Source organism: Leptodactylus fuscus, chromosome 6, assembly GCF_031893055.1.
Source record: "Leptodactylus fuscus isolate aLepFus1 chromosome 6, aLepFus1.hap2, whole genome shotgun sequence".
Taxonomy (NCBI): Eukaryota; Metazoa; Chordata; class Amphibia; order Anura; family Leptodactylidae; genus Leptodactylus; species Leptodactylus fuscus.
In genome coordinates this window covers 68,857,332-68,873,477 of record NC_134270.1, presented here as the reverse complement: position 1 = coordinate 68,873,477, position 16,146 = coordinate 68,857,332, and the positions used below count along the sequence as shown (strand labels likewise).

The 16,146-nt window shown below is 40.1% G+C and overlaps 1 protein-coding gene across 2 annotated transcripts in view; it reads right to left on the bottom strand.

Moving 5' to 3' along the window:
• Window positions 1-16,146, bottom strand: part of EPS8L1 (EPS8 signaling adaptor L1) — an 84,775-nt gene that overhangs the window by 18,455 nt on the left and 50,174 nt on the right. Inside the window, exons 1-5 of one of the 2 annotated variants that reach the window (XM_075280106.1) lie at window positions 15,288-15,353; window positions 5,020-5,078; window positions 1,447-1,608; window positions 757-906; window positions 580-662 (exon numbers count right to left, since the gene is read on the bottom strand). In XM_075280106.1, coding sequence (XP_075136207.1) covers window positions 580-662; window positions 757-906; window positions 1,447-1,608; window positions 5,020-5,049 — 425 coding nt within the window. In that variant the 5' untranslated portion in view covers window positions 5,050-5,078; window positions 15,288-15,353. Of the gene's footprint in view, window positions 1-579; window positions 663-756; window positions 907-1,446; window positions 1,609-5,019; window positions 5,079-15,287; window positions 15,354-16,146 lie in introns of those variants that run through there. The other variant, XM_075280105.1, reaches the window with a different exon arrangement.

The following is a 16,146-nucleotide window of genomic DNA, read 5'->3' as shown; positions in this document are numbered from 1 at the left end:
GACACCCCTTAGGTCAAGTTGTTAGGAATATGTAATCATATTGCTTTTCTATCTTTGTAACTACACAGCACTTGCTTCACCAGCCCATTCCATAACTTTGCTCCTAATTTAGCCAGATAACCTATTATGCATACAAATTCCTTTAAGCATAGGGATTTTCTTGCTGTATATCCCAAAAAGAACTTTGTGTGCCCTAGAGATAGGTAGATCTAGCATCTCTAATGGGGCCTAAAAGGTAAGGGGTTCAATTATTCTTTAAAGTGCTCACATTAAACTATGAAATTCGGGCTCAGGGGGGAGCACTAGCTCCTTTCCTCCTTCTTTTGTCCTCAGCATATTTGGATGGTTGATAGACACCTTTGCAACAGTGTAATAATTGTTAGTTGGCCTTGAGGTGGTGAAAAGGACAAACAGCCTCCAACTATTCACCCTGCACAAGAATGGTTACTTCTGTACCAGTCCAAACTTACAGTCAGCAGAGGATGAGTACATTATTCATTAACTCATAAACAACAAGAAAAAAGTATCAAGAAACCCCATAAAGTTATAAAGAGAAAATAGAGTCGCTTGCTGTAATACCGTAGGGCTGTAGGTCTCTTTGCATTATCTCCGGTTCTGGAATCAGACACCGCACTATTAATATCTTCACTGATCAGCTCCACCTAGTAATGGAAGAATAAGTAATGTAAGAATAAATTATTAAGATCCTATCGACTGTACAGTAACCGGTTTATTTCTCACAGTCCTGAAACTTACCCCAATGTCGTCACACTGAAAGAAGTGAACATCAGCTTTGGGCTGGTATCTTTCCTGGCACACCAACACCAGCAGAGAGCGATGCCTGTTTTCTGGGAGAAAAGTATCGCATCGTTGGATGGCGGAGATAGGAAATACTTCCAGCTCTTCCTGTACGGACAAAACACCAACACAAATGACTTACTATGATTTATAGACACGTGGCTCCATGTACAGTATATAAATAACACAATGCACTATAAGGGAGGTTAGATAATATCTTACTCCTATAATGTGATATAATCTCAAAGGTTTAAAAGGGTACAGGTTGTATTGTAATGGCATACATTTTATCATCGGGAGGGTCTGACCACTCCGATGAGACTTAAGCAGCCATGGTGAGGTATAGAGCTGCATCCTCTTCACTGTTTGCCTAAAGGGGCTTACAGGAAGACAGGTGGGTGTCGTGACCAATGCAGCACCTAAGCAGAGGCATAGCTATAGGCGGTGCAAAGGTAGCAGTCGCACCCGGTCTTTGGTGACCGGATAGTTGAGGTCTGTTACAGACTTTGCATTTGGGCACAATAACTTCAAGTTACCAGCATCTGAGAGATATTTCAAGGAGACATACATGGCGGACAATGGGAAAGATCAAAGGGAAGAGGTAAAAAGCGTTAGATGTCCCATAGTAAATTAAACAACAGAATTTACCTTGGACTCTACATCTAGTAGTTTAACAGAGGAACTGTTGACTTGCAGTATCATTTCTTGGATCCATATTCTGCCTTTGGCATCCATGACGTTAAGTTTGCGAATTGCATCTTCCACAGTGTGGACGTCATCCTCTTCATCGATTGTAAATGTCACCAGATGCTGTAAAGATGAACACATAGTCAATGCAGTAAAACTGATTTTTTATTAAATGTATTTAAATAAATGTATTTGTTATTATAATTTGCAGGCGGAATTGTCTAATGATATGATTGATTTTATGGATATCTGAATAATACTTTGGAACTAATTTATTTGTGAATTGGATGTTTTGTGTTCTTTTGTATATTAAATTCTACCATGCATTCCCGTGCAGTAATCTGCAGTATCAAGCTGGGGTGGACTTTGCTACCAACACCTGGACCACTCCATGAGATAGGTACCTAGTTGTATCTTTGCAGTGAAAAGTAAAAACCAGGGAGGTCACTTAGACAATGCCCTTAGAAATGGAAACACAATGGATTCACAATCTGCTAATCTTATCAACAAGGTGATCAAAAAGAAGTAAAAGAAAGCAACACCTGATTGTATCTAAAGTTGTACTTGAGATTGTGCTGTGACTTCCTACTCGTAGAGGGGAGAAAGTATATTCTCATTTAGAGTCTGAACAGAGTTTTTATATGACTGTTTAGAATGGGAAATACAACAAAATACTAGAAAATGCAACATAAGACTGCATAGGAGAGTAGTTTCCCTACACATTACATATATGGCATCTTATGTTACAGTATATTTGATCCAAATATCTGCAACCTTCGCCAAGTTAGTAGCCTTGGGACAATCTCACGTAAAGCCAACATTGACATTGGAATATAGATGATGCTGTGGTAACTTTGTGGAGACCAATGAGATGGTTATATTGTAAATCTGAACTAATCGTGAATTAATCTTGTGGTTTCATACTAAAACGACAAGTCAGATGTAACAAATATAGCAACGTTTTCTTTATAGGTGCAGCAAAGTTCATTGTGACTATTAGCTATAACTAGATTAGAATAATGCACACACAATGCATGGTCAGGGATTAGCTGCTAAGCTATGATGAAGCTATTAACGGGTGTGCCAGGCATTGCACAATGATAGATACTCACATACATATCTGTATTGCTGCTGTTTTTGTGATACATTAAATTACTCTCTTATATTTGCATTTCAGATGTGAAGAAATATTAATTGGGTGGGGCAAAAGGAAAAAAAAGTCTTGGTTACTCAGAGGCTGAAGGCTATTTTTGTCCTTGACGTCATGCTCTGCTAGCACATAGAAATAAATTTCACCCCTGACACACACGGGCCCATCTTCCAAGTGTTTATGTAATGTTATAAATGGTGAAAGTTGAGAGTTTACACTTATGTAAAAAGAAAATACTATTGTCTACTGCTAAAATCAATGAGAGAGAAGGGCCAAGTTCAGCATGTAATGTGTCCATGTGGCTGCTGTCAGTCAGGGGGTTGTCAGGTATAAGAGAAGATACATTTGTAATAGAGAAACATTACATATATAACTCCCCTTGATGTGAACATCTAATGACCACTAAATGTACTTAGTTTTGCTTTTTTGAACAGATTTTTTTTACTCTTCCAGAATCCTCGTTCCTCTTCAGCCTATGCTGGCACCACTGTGTTAATAAGTAGAGATGAGCGAGTAGTATTCGATCGAATACTAAGGTATTCAAAATACTCGTACTCGATTGAATACTACCCAGCCGCTATTCGCAGTAAAGATTCGATTCAGAACCAGTGGTGATTGGCCGAATGCTATACACTGTATAGCATTCGGTTAATCAACGCTGGTTCTGCAGCAGGCTCATCTTTGCTAGTCGGGAGAGCTGGCAGCTTGCGTTATGCGGGAACTGACTTTTTCTCATAGGAATGCATTGACCAGCGTTGATTGGCCAAATGCTCTACAGTATCTGGCTATTTAACATACTACACTACATTCTATAGGTTACTAGAAATATATGAATAAATTGACAGCAGGATGTTGGCATTCTCCTTGTGAAAGAGCCGTACCCCTCCAATAAGATAGTACCAGCAGAGATCAACACTATGTAAGGATAGAGCCCACTGACCATATATTAGCCAGAGTGGAGAGTAGTTAAAAAGAATCTCATGGAGCCATCACATCTCCCCATTGATTTTAAAGGGCACTCTGAAATGCCTTAAAAGCTGTGGGGAAAACAGAACACTTGTTGCTGAATTTCACCCAGAATAATCTGATCACTGGAGGTCAAAGAAGGAAAAACCCTGTGACCAGCTTATTATTGTAGGCCCTCATAACAAAAAGAGATGATCCAAAGCAGATAAGTTGTGAGTGATACAACAGAGACAACAGAAACATAGGTAGGAGTAGAGGTCTTACTGGTTGGAGGCCTATGTCAAATGAAAATTTTCAGACACTAGTATTTTAATGACATATGGTAGGTAGGGGTCATGTTACAGATTTTGTATTGGGGACTAAGAACTTCAAGGTATGCCTCTGAATCTGGTTCTCCCTACACTCTTTTACAAAAACGGAAGGTGAAAAGTAGTAACACTGGTAGAACTTGGTGGAACAACCGGAATTTGGGGCATTGCCAAACTAAATTATCCCAGTCCACATGTAAGTCTATAAGATCTGATCTATGTTTTGAGATGGTACTGGTATCTTTATCTGGCCTAGCAGGACCCCAAATGATCTGCCCTAACAGTATGATCATGTTTACTATATTATTAGTCCACATATACGGTAGAGCTTTGAATGAAATTGTTCTTTAGAGGAAATCCGAAGCAAAAAATTATGTGAAATGTTATCGAAGCAAATCTGTTATCACCACAGTTTTTTTTTTTGTTTTTTTTTTAATGTAGATTGTAAGCCCCACATAGAGCTCACAATGTACATTTTTCCCTATCAGTATGTCTTTTTGGAATATGGGATGGAAATCCATGCAAACACGGGGAGAACATACAAACTCCTTGCAGATGGTTTTTTGCCCTTGGCGGGACTTGAACACTAGGACCCAGCTCTGCAAGGCTGCAGTGCTAACCACTGAGCCACCGTGTGGCCCCTAATCACCACTGGTTTATGATAGGTTTATGCTAGCATTCATCTCTCCATCATTCAGGTCTGCATGGGGATCCCAAAGACGGAAAACCAGTCCAATGAAAAAAGTGGTTTCCAGCGGACCCCATAGACTATAATGCATACTATAAATAGTATAACATTGCCAGTATAAGGCACACTTGTTTTCTTACTTTTAATAAACGTAACCTTTTCTTTAACCTGTACATTAGGAAGTCTGTATTTTTAGATAATAACTAGTTTCATGTCAGATATTTGTTGGTCATGTCAGAAGTGGCATTCAGATGACGGACTCTTTAATAACAGAGTAGACTGTCAGTCATTGTGACAGCTCATGCCGTGCACTCTGAACAATAAGATATAGGGCTCTATTGATAGGTAACAATTCAAAACTACAGTTTATGGGAAAATGTCATTGTATACATACTTCCTTGGTGATTCACTAGCACACTTACATTCACTTGGTATTGGGACACATCCGCCATGATGACATTTGAATATCTCTTCCTTTGTTCTATGGACAAAACAAAACAAAAAATTAAAAATGGTGATAAAATGTATGATATAAATTTTCATCTAAAATCAAACAAATTACATAAAAGTAGAAGACGTTAGTGGGAACTTGTGTTTCCACTGCTCGTGGAAATTTTTATGGGCAGGGTCTTCACAGCTCATTTAACATTACTTACACTTAAATTTGTTGCAGTAGACTTCAGTTGGCGGAGCACAGCCCCTACCTCTTGTGATGTGACAAAATTATTAAAAGGGTTTTCCAGCTCATCTTTACTGGTGACCGCTATACCTCATCAATAAGACATTTTTCATATCGCGTTTCCAGACTCTGGCTATTTTGCCTGGATATACAGGGATATGGTTGCAAAGGATATATTTCCCCATAACTAGAGCTAAATGGGTATTCAAAGCTCCAGGATCATATATAACCTTTAGCTCAATATACCTGTAGTGTTTCATCCAATACATTGCTTTATCGATTTTGCTCAATTTGTCAGATACAACCAAATATGTCTATTCAGAGCTTACAGCTTATTGCCTAGGTTTCAGACCACCTCTTCTATCTAGCAGCATTGGCCAGGCTGGTGACATCAGTCCTTGTTTGACATCACTGTGATTAATGCTAATGGAGCCTTCTATCAGCTCTTCAAATTGCTCTCAGCTGCTGAACCCTGATAAAGGCTAGCACAGTGCTAATCAACACCTCTCTAGTATCTGTATGTAAATCTAGAGATAACAGTGTGCAGTTTGGAACAAGTTGGACCTGAACAACAGTTCAGGCTAGACTTAGCCACCTAATTGGCACTGAAACTTTATGTATCACTGAAATGTATCCCTAAGATAGGAAAACCACAATAAAAATGTTCTGTGTCTGTACATAGGATAGTGTTAGTAGAACCCTAAACCTAAAGAGTCGTTCTCAACTTATACTCATTGATTTCAACAGGACCTAAGCAGCATTTAACCTATCAACATCTCAGTAGGGAGGAGATGCTGACTAGGAGATAAAATGGGGCTGAAACAATGACAACCCCAATAACAAAGCATCCACGTTACAACCTAAGCTAAGAGAAGTCATACTCTGCTTAAACTTTTCTCAGAACCGTCTTGAAGGAAAATATTGATAAAACATTGCAAAATTCCAGTCACAGTTCTGTTTGCATTTCTTGTATTATATGAATGGACTAAGTAACAGGAAAGAGAAAACACAAAGAAAGAAAACAACAGTCTGGAAAAAGCTGCAGAAAGGCAAACACTGCATAACACAGAGCATATGGTGAGATAGATGGACCACTCCTACCTGCACTCTTGGTATACCTAAGAGGTATTAGGCCTGATGAGTGGTCAGAGATGCCCAGGGTTTTATTATAAGGAGGCCACAAAGGGGCACTTGTTGCTAAACCTCTGCCATCCACTTCCCTTAAACCTTTCCCAAATACAATTCCAGTAGCAAATTATGGCACTGTGTGTTGCTGCGTAGTGTGCTTGTAGGCAGGGAATCTGTGGTCAGTGACTAGTCCTTTCTTCCTTACCATTTGGTGAATTAGATCTTAAACTGAAATAAACTGTCCCTGTATTAGACCTTGCTTGTGAGCCCAATAAGCATTGGTAAAATTTTGAAGCCCTTAGGCACCCTGCAATTGCATCATGGGCGTCAGAGAGGGAGCCCCCTCCAACCACTTATTATAGACCAGGGCATCTAAATAGTTAATCTATTGGAATTGGAGTTACCACAGACTCCAGCAGTGAGACCCATGGCACACTAAAGAGAGCATAGATCCTGTGCCACACCATGAATGACACCTACTATTATAGTGCTGGGTGTTAACTGAATATTCTGCATGATATATTAGTGAGTGAGAACAGGTTAATAAGCATTACTAATACAGATTTAATTTTGTTAAAGTTTACTGAAGAGTTTACTATGCCACTATGGATTGAGTACCTACAGATGTGGAGTTCATTACTGCCAGCAGTGGGAAAGTGAGCGGTATTTAAATGGTCACTAACTTTTCATAGAACATGTGATTCTGGACCAAAATTCAATACACCTTGATTAAAAATGTTGCTGTTTTCTTCCTGAAAACCCTCTCTAAGGGAAAGTTCACACAGGTTTTTTTGGATTGGAACCTGAGGAGGAGGCCACCTCAGGTTCTGATCCAAATACTGAGTAGCCACGACTGAAAGCCAGTGCACTGCACCGGCATCCAGCCACGCACTCTGCTCTGTATTAGGCCCAACGAATGGGCCTAATCCGGAGGAGGGTGCATCTTCAGGCCAAATTGTGAGGCGACACCTCGCTTTTTTCTTGATTTCAGTGGGAGCCGTCTTTTTGATCAGGGTTTTGAGGCGGATACGGCCTCAAAACCCTGACCAAAAAACTCTGTGTGAACTTACCCTAAAGTTCCTGCTAATACGTGTCTCCCCTATAGCTATTTTATTGTTTCATTATTTTGTTGCTAAGGAAGTATATCGATAGATACATTTCATCCCTCTTGCTTATATCAGTGGGTGTAGGGGGAAGTACTTTACTCTCTTCAAACAGTGAATGTAGAGGGAAGGGGTTGATTCTGCTCATAGTCTGCACAGACATTCTGCAATCTGCAGTCTGCAAACTGTTACAAAATGCTGAGGAACTTCAAGAACTAATTTCCTCTCTACATGATTCATGCAGACTCAACGCAAAAACACACGCACCCCTTTATCGCCTATGGCGTCCGTGTGCTTTCTTTGCTCACCGCTTTTTAATGTGCTCAGTATTCCATTCAGGGGGTCCCCAAGCGGGCTCCCTGAATGGAATACCGAATGCAGATGTGAACTAGGCCTTACCTAATAATACTTACTACTAGTGCCCATAGTTTACTGTAAAGTCTGCTACTCGTATTGGAAAATAGGCAGACTGGAGCTCCATCCCTAACCTGTGAGTAAGGATGGGCCTGATATGCTTTTGCATAAACTTAATAAACTTAATAAAACTGCAAACCCTTTAAAAAAAAATGTTAATAAAAATATAATACAGAGTTTTTATTTTTTTTTCCTGTCTGATTCTACGATGAATCTGAAAGAGATAACTGTGCCATGCTACACTGAACGGATGTAAGTACACCCTCTTTGAATTCTATGGTTATACTTATCAGGACATAACTACAAAGATCTTGTTCTTAGAAGAGCTTAAAGTTAGGGACACACAACCTCATATCAAAAATATCACATGACAAATTATACTGTTTATTTGTGTAGCAAAAACTAGTGCAAAATGTAGAAGCTTTAGGTAGAATATTTAGTTCACCCTTACTGCCTCAATAAGAATGAAAAGAAATGAGTAGCAGCCAGGTACCTCTAATAAAATGTCCTCAATGAATTGATCGTGAGCACAAGAGACATTTGTTAACACAATGTCAAGGAGAAAAGACATCAGCAATGATCTTAGAGAAACAATTGTTCCTGTCCATCAATCTATGAAGGGTTATAAATAGAGATGAGTGAGTACTGTTCAGATCAGCCGATCCAAACAGCTCGCTCGCATAGAAATGAATGGACGTAGCCGGCACGCGGGGGGTTAAGCAGCCGGCCGCCGTCAAAACGGAAGTACCAGGTGCATCCATTCATTTCTATGGAGCGTGTTGTTCAGATCGGCTGATCCGAACAGTACTCGCTCATCTCTAGTTATAAAGTCATCTTCGAACAATTCAAAGTCCATCATTTTACAGTGATAAACATTATTCATAGAGATGAGTGAACCTCTAAAGATTTTTTTAATTTCGGGTTCAGACAGTTTGGCCCAGTTTTCAGGGCAAATAATTTTGCCACAAACTGGAAGTAAAATTATTATTCTCTTGGGTCATTTCAGACCCCAGAGTATAATAGATTGAGGTGTGGAAAAATAACATTTATACTCACCTTCCCTCACCTCTTCTGGGCATCCTCATGGCATCTGGCACTTCCTCTGATCCCTCATCATCCCTCTTGTGTGATGTCATGTACTCCAGGGTCACTGCCAAGGACTGTAGTTGGGTTTCAGCAGTCACCTGAGGCATGCCGACATCATGATACTACAGCATCATGATGTTTTTGTGCCTCATGAGACAGCTGAGGCCCAAACACTGCCCTCAGCAGTAACCTTAGGGCACAAGACATCGCCAGAAGAGGATGCAAAGGAATTGCTGGACGCCATGAAGGTGTGCAGAATAGGTGAGGATAACTTTTTGTTATTTTGTACACCTCCCCTTTGCCCTCACTTATTATACTCTGGGACCTAAAGAGACTCCAGAATATAATAATTTAACTTCTGGTTTGCAGGTGATGATTGAACCCGGAAGTGGAAACCTGATGGCTGAAATCAAGACTTTTGTAAACGTAAGGCCAAATCTGGCTCGATTTTAACTCGTTCACTCATCTCATATGGAAAATATTGAAGAGAGTTGACTAACTTTCCAGAAGTGAAAGTAAATTCACCCCAAGGTCAGGCTGAGGTACGAGAAATTGCACAATAATAGGCGTCAGTTAACATGCTAAATGTTTGTATTCATGATAGCACAATTTGATAAAGATTGAACAGGTATGACTTGTTTGTAAAGCTTGCCAGGAAAAAGCATCTTCTTTCTAAAAAGAATTTGGCAACATGACTTACGGTAAGTTTGCAAAGTTGCATCTGAATAAAACAGAAGACTTCTGGAACAATGTCCTTAGCATAGACTAGACCAAGGTTGAGATGTTTGGTCATAAAAATCAATACCAGTTTTAGTGAAAACACGGCAAATTAGCACAAACACCCCATAACAACCATCAAGCATGATGGTAGAGGGACAGGGTTGTAACTTGAGGGGCAGCAGAGGGTACAGTCGCACCAGGGCCCAGGAGCCTTAGGGGGCCCATAAGCATTGGCATCAGTATTGAGATTGCAGCTTCCATCTGGCCCATAAGCCAAGGAGACCCACAGATTACCCTAACCACGCTAAGGTGGATTAAACTCCTTAGCACCCGTAACCACCAAGAAACGTCAGGTTCTCCCACAAAAACAGATGATTATTGAAGATCCCAAAAGGGTGGACATTTTGTGATCTGCTTATTGTCAAGTTGGGACTCACGAATATGAGAGCATGCTTGATACCTTTAGATCCGGAGAAAGTAATTGGCAGAAACATATACTGTACAGTCCTATGAAAAAGTTTGGGCACCCCTATTAATCTTAATCATTTTTAGTTCTAAATATTTTGGTGTTTGCAACAGCCATTTCAGTTTGATATATCTAATAACTGATGGACACAGTAATATTTCAGGATTGAAATGAGGTTTATTGTACTAACAGAAAATGCGCAATATGCATTAAACCGAAATTTGACCGGTGCAAAAGTATGGGCACCCTTATCATTTTATTGATTTGAATACTCCTAACTACTTTTTACTGACTTACTGAAGCACAAAATTGGTTTTGTAACCTCAGTGAGCTTTGAACTTCATAGCCAGGTGTATCCAATCATGAGAAAAGGTATTTAAGGTGGCCAATTGCAAGTTGTTCTACTATTTGAATCTCCTCTGAAGAGTGGCATCATGGGCTACTCAAAACAACTCTCAAATGATCTGAAAACAAAGATTGTTCAACATAGTTGTTCAGCGGAAGGATACAAAAAGCTGTCTCAGAGATTTAACCTGTCAGTTTCCACTGTGAGGAACATAGTAAGGAAATGGAAGACCACAGGGACAGTTCTTGTTAAGCCCAGAAGTGGCAGGCCAAGAAAAATATCAGAAAGGCAGAGAAGAAGAATGGTGAGAACAGTCAAGGACAATCCACAGACCACCTCCAAAGAGCTGCAGCATCATCTTGCTGCAGATGGTGTCACTGTGCATCGGTCAACTATACAGCGCACTTTGCACAAATAGAAGCTGTATGGGAGAGTGATGAGAAAGAAGCCGTTTCTGCACGTACGCCACAAATAGAGTTGCCTGAGGTATGAAAAAGCACATTTGGACAAGGCAGCTTCATTTTGGAAACAAAAATTGAGTTGTTTGGTTATAAAAAAAAGGCGTTATGCATGGCGTCCAAAAAGAAACAGCATTCCAAGAAAAACACATGCCACCCACTGTAAAATTTGGTGGAGGTTCCATCATGCTTTGGGGCTGTGTGGCCAATGCCGGCATCGGGAATCTTGTTAGAGTTGAGGGTCGCATGGATTCCACTCAGTATCAGCAGATTCTTGAGAATAATGTTCAAGAATCAGTGACGAAGTTGAAGTTACGCCGGGGATGGATATTTCAGCAAGACAATGATCCAAAACACCGCTCCAAATCCTCAGGCATTCATGCAGAGGAACAATTACAATGTTCTGGAATGGCCATCCCAGTCCCCAGACCTGAATATCATTGAACATCTGTGGGATGATTTGAAGCGGGCTGTCCATGCTCGGCGACCATCTAACTTAACTGAACTTGAATTGTTTGTCCAAAATACCTTTATCCAGGATCCAGGAACTGATTAAAAGCTACAGGAAGCGACTAGAGGCTGTTATCTTTGCAAAAGGAGGATGTACTAAATATTAATGTCACTTTTCTGTTGAGGTGCCCATACTTTTGCACCAGTCAAATTTTGGTTTAATGCATATTGCGCATTTTCTGTTAGTACAATAAACCTCATTTCAATCCTGAAATATTACTGTGTCCATCAGTTATTAGATATATCAAACTGAAATGGCTGTTGCAAATACCAAAATATTTAGAACTAAAAATGATTAAGATTAATAGGGGTGCCCAAACTTTTTCATAGGACTGTATATACATTAAACTAGAAACTGACCCAGGTTTCATGAATAGGCATGGTACAGGGAAAAAGTCTGCCTGCTCACCTACAAAGGTGAAAGAAAATGACGATAAAGACTGCCAAAAATTCTGCAGGGCGAGAAACAGTCAATAATGGCAAAAGAGGTGATAGAGGCCGAAAATATTCCAAATGGCAGTACTTTCAGCATATATCTCTCTTTATTTACCTTGTGCTGCAAAAAAACAGATACTGTCTTATTGAAGAAAAGCAACAGCCCATGACAAGGCAGGTTAAATAGAAGTACTGGCAGTGCAGCAGACTCTCACTATTTCATTTCAGACAAAAGATTTCTTGTATTCACCTTATGCTATATGTTAAAGGAATAAATCCTTTATGTATGAAGCTTCGACCACCATCATGCAAAAATGATTGAGATATTTTACTAGATTAACACCACATATCAGACCTCATAGGGGCCTGTTTCAAGGGCACTTTACAAAAGTCCCCGTGAGGGCTCATATGTGGTGTGGTATCTCTGCCAACGTACATCTAGGCTTTTATTTGGATACAATATTTTAATATATAATTCCAACATTAAAACCAAACAAACCGCTCTACAAGCTCTGGTCATATGAAGAAATTATAATGCAAACCTAACAATTAGAGACAAAATGGTCTATGAGCCGACTTTCAGTACCGTGATATTCTTGAATAATGTTAATGAATGAAGTTTGTCCATTTACTTTTCTTTTCTATCCTTGCACTGTCCCTATACTCCTGTAGTAACATCCTTTGATCCATTAGGCTTTTTGCAAACTTGTAGATGTCTTCACATGCAAAATGAGCAGGTTCTAGTTACTAAGTTCATCCCTCAGGTTCATGGACAATTGTGCTCAGGTGGCAAAAATCCTCCCTTAGGTTACAAAGATTGTCATGCTGTGTTTCCCCCTTTTTCTTTTCATCAGAGCTCATATATTATATTAATGTAATATTGTATTTTAATAAAGGGACTCAAAGTACTTCGGCATTGATAAGATTTGCAAATTACACCTTTGAGTATATGAGTTTGGCATCTTAGGGGAAGGACCCCAGCAGTTGGTGCTATCTCTTTTTTTTCTATTTCCTTTATATATACTTTATCCATAGATGATACTCCATTGAGGTGTAGTTGCTGTGCAGGGCTTGCACTTTAGCTCTGGCTCCATAAAGACCCCATTTCCCAAATGAGGATACCAGTGCTATACTAAAAATGGTGCATGACAGGCTATGTTCATATTATGTATTTTACAATACAGTTCATGTCTCTATTTTGGATGAACATCTTTAGTAATATAGATGAGGATCTGCTGTGCCCTGATTATTCGCAGAGCGCAGTGGGGGCCAGACGTTCCTCTTCCTCCCTATTTTTGCAGTGACTTTACAGAGACCTGGATCAGCAGCAGGGGAGGCTAAACACAGATTTCCATCCTTCTGCTGTGCTCTACAAATCTAATAATGGGACATCAGGGGACCCTCATCTATATGAGTAAGAATGTTATTCCAGAACAGTCAATGTACTGTGAATACATTGCTCTCCCTAACACACTTAACCCATTCATTTGTGTGTCCCCGTGCACACAACCGTGATTTTCAGGTGTCTGTGAACTAGGTCCAAAAGACCCAGGGCAGGTCACTCATGGTCATGTAACCTTAAACTTTCATATCCAGAGTCACGTAGTACCATGAACCCTCTACTGACATGTGATAAATAATGACAGCTGGACTTCAGTGGTGACATATGCGTCAATTGTCCCTCCAACCCTGTTTTTGGTGTAGCATATAGTGCCCAAGTAACACAATCATGCAATGCTCAAATAACATTGCCAGACTAAAATGAAGCTTCACCTTGTGCAATTGCCTTTCTGGAGGCCTTTCTTAGATACTAGGTGTGGGATACAAGGCGCCAAGTCTCCTTCAGTAAATGCTATTGATATGGCCTGTGCACAGATCATTAGGACTTTGCACTTCACACACACCATCAAACAGACCGCAATGTCTTCACCCAGGGTTCCCCTCCTGCTAGTCAATGCTGAACAATAGGGGAGAGTTTTCTAATAATGTAATTAGGGTAAGGAATGTAAAATGAAGGCTTCCACCTCCAGTGTTCTGTAAACATCCACACCTAAACCCACAGAAGCGAAGGGTTCATTGCATCTAATGCCCTAAAGAAATGTGTTTATTATGGGAACATGTCATTCCTTGTAATATTTCATGTAAGATAATGAACATTCATTTAGCATATAATGTTCACATGTACCAGTGGCAAAACTACAACTCCCAACATGCACTGACTGCTTGCCAAAACACACGAAAAATGGTACAGGTCACACAAATGGAGCCAACAAACTACACAGCAGTGCAGGTTACACATATCTGAAATATATGAGAAGTCACCTGAGACTTCTCAGGACCTTCTTAAACCAGTTTTACTGCCGTGATACATTGCTAGATCTGCAGGTCACTGTGTGCATGGTGCCATAATTCTGACTCCATTTCTAAAACAGCGAGACAGCGATAACATTTATTATTTGTATAGAAATATAAAGTGTGGGTGCTGCAATTGCCTGCTTCTATAATAATGTGAAAAAGGGTTTTCATATTTTTCGGTTTATAGCTTTTCCTTATGGTTCGGTAATGTCTATTATATTAGCCCTTGCTATGCAGACACACTGCAATATTTAGACAGTATTCATTCTGTGCAAAACAACTGGAAAGGCTGCAGCCTTGTGACAACGCCTTTCAGGGATAAGGTGTGCTGCATGTACACAGGTTACCCTGCGGATTGTTTGAGTTTCTATTTTATAAGCTGCCAACACCTACAATACTTCACTTTCAAGTGTGCAAGTGACATAAACTCTACTCAGCTGCTGAGTACATTAGGTATACAGCACTAAAGTACGTGGTCTTTTCCTGTGGACATGAAACATATTAACCTGTAGAAGGTACCCAGATCTGTTTAGCGTGATCATATTTCTCATATACATATGATAGAGTGTGACTATATTTTGTCTATAGTGTAAGCACTCACAGTGCTATTATAAATGAATATATATATTGTGCTTACCTGGCTTCTGGCTATATGGCAGCAATGCTCGGTAGGTCTACCAGGGTAATATCCTCAGGTCCATTAGTAGCTAGTAGTGGCATAGAAACAGCATTTCTGCCTAGTTTCCTAAGTATTTATGGACATACTTGTATAGGACAAATCCCTGGAAGACCCTCTTAGTTACCTCTGTAGCACAGCAGATCTTCAGCAAAGGATAAAATTGCATCTGATATTAAAAGGTACCCAGGGTGCAGATCAGATGTACACTCAGAGATGAATCGCCTGTTCCATATAAAGCGTATTGTTTCTGGTCCACCCTCTACAGTCTATACATATCTAATACAACAATAATTCTTCATTGAGTAGTTTACCTGGGGCAGGTGGTTTATAATTCTGAATCCAGCATAAAACTGAGTCTTCTTTGCTCCTTGTCTTGGAGTCTTGAACCTTGTCAGGCGGCTGTTTAAGGAAGACCTGGCTGTTGTCTGGAAGAACCAGTTTGTCTTGTGACAGAAGAGGCCCGGCACTTGGCACCCTTCTGATGCATGATTACTCAAGCTGCACTACATAAGTACACTTCATATAGGATGTGTATTAGCTTAAAGGGCAGATGTAAAGTAACAATTCAATACACTGCATGTGTTGTGTGAATGAGGGAACCAAAGTGCTAGGACTGCTTACACATTTATTACATGTCTGGCGGTCTTGTTGAAATAGTTATTTATTAAAAAGTCTAAAAGCAGCCATCCCCTGTACCGCAGATAGCAGTCATCCTCTGTACTGAAGATAGCAGTTATCCCCTATACTGCAGATACCAGCTATCCTCTATACTGCAGATAGCAATCATCCCCTGTACCGCAGATAGCAGCCATCCTCTGTACTGCAGATAACAGTTATCCCCTGTACTCAAGATAGCAGCCATTCCTTATACTGCAGATACCAGCTATCCTCTATACTGCAGATACCAGCCATACCTTATATTGTAGATACCAACCATTCCTTATATTGCAGATAGCAATCATCCCCTGTACTGCAGGAAGCAGCCATCCCCTATACTGCAGATACCAGCCATCCCTTATACTGCAGATAGCAGCCATCCTCTATACTGCAGATAGCAGCCATCCCCTATACTGCAGATAGCAATCATATCCTGTACTGCAGGTAGCAGCCATCCCCTATACTGCAGACACCAGCTATCCCTTATACTGCAGATAGCAGCCATCCTCTATA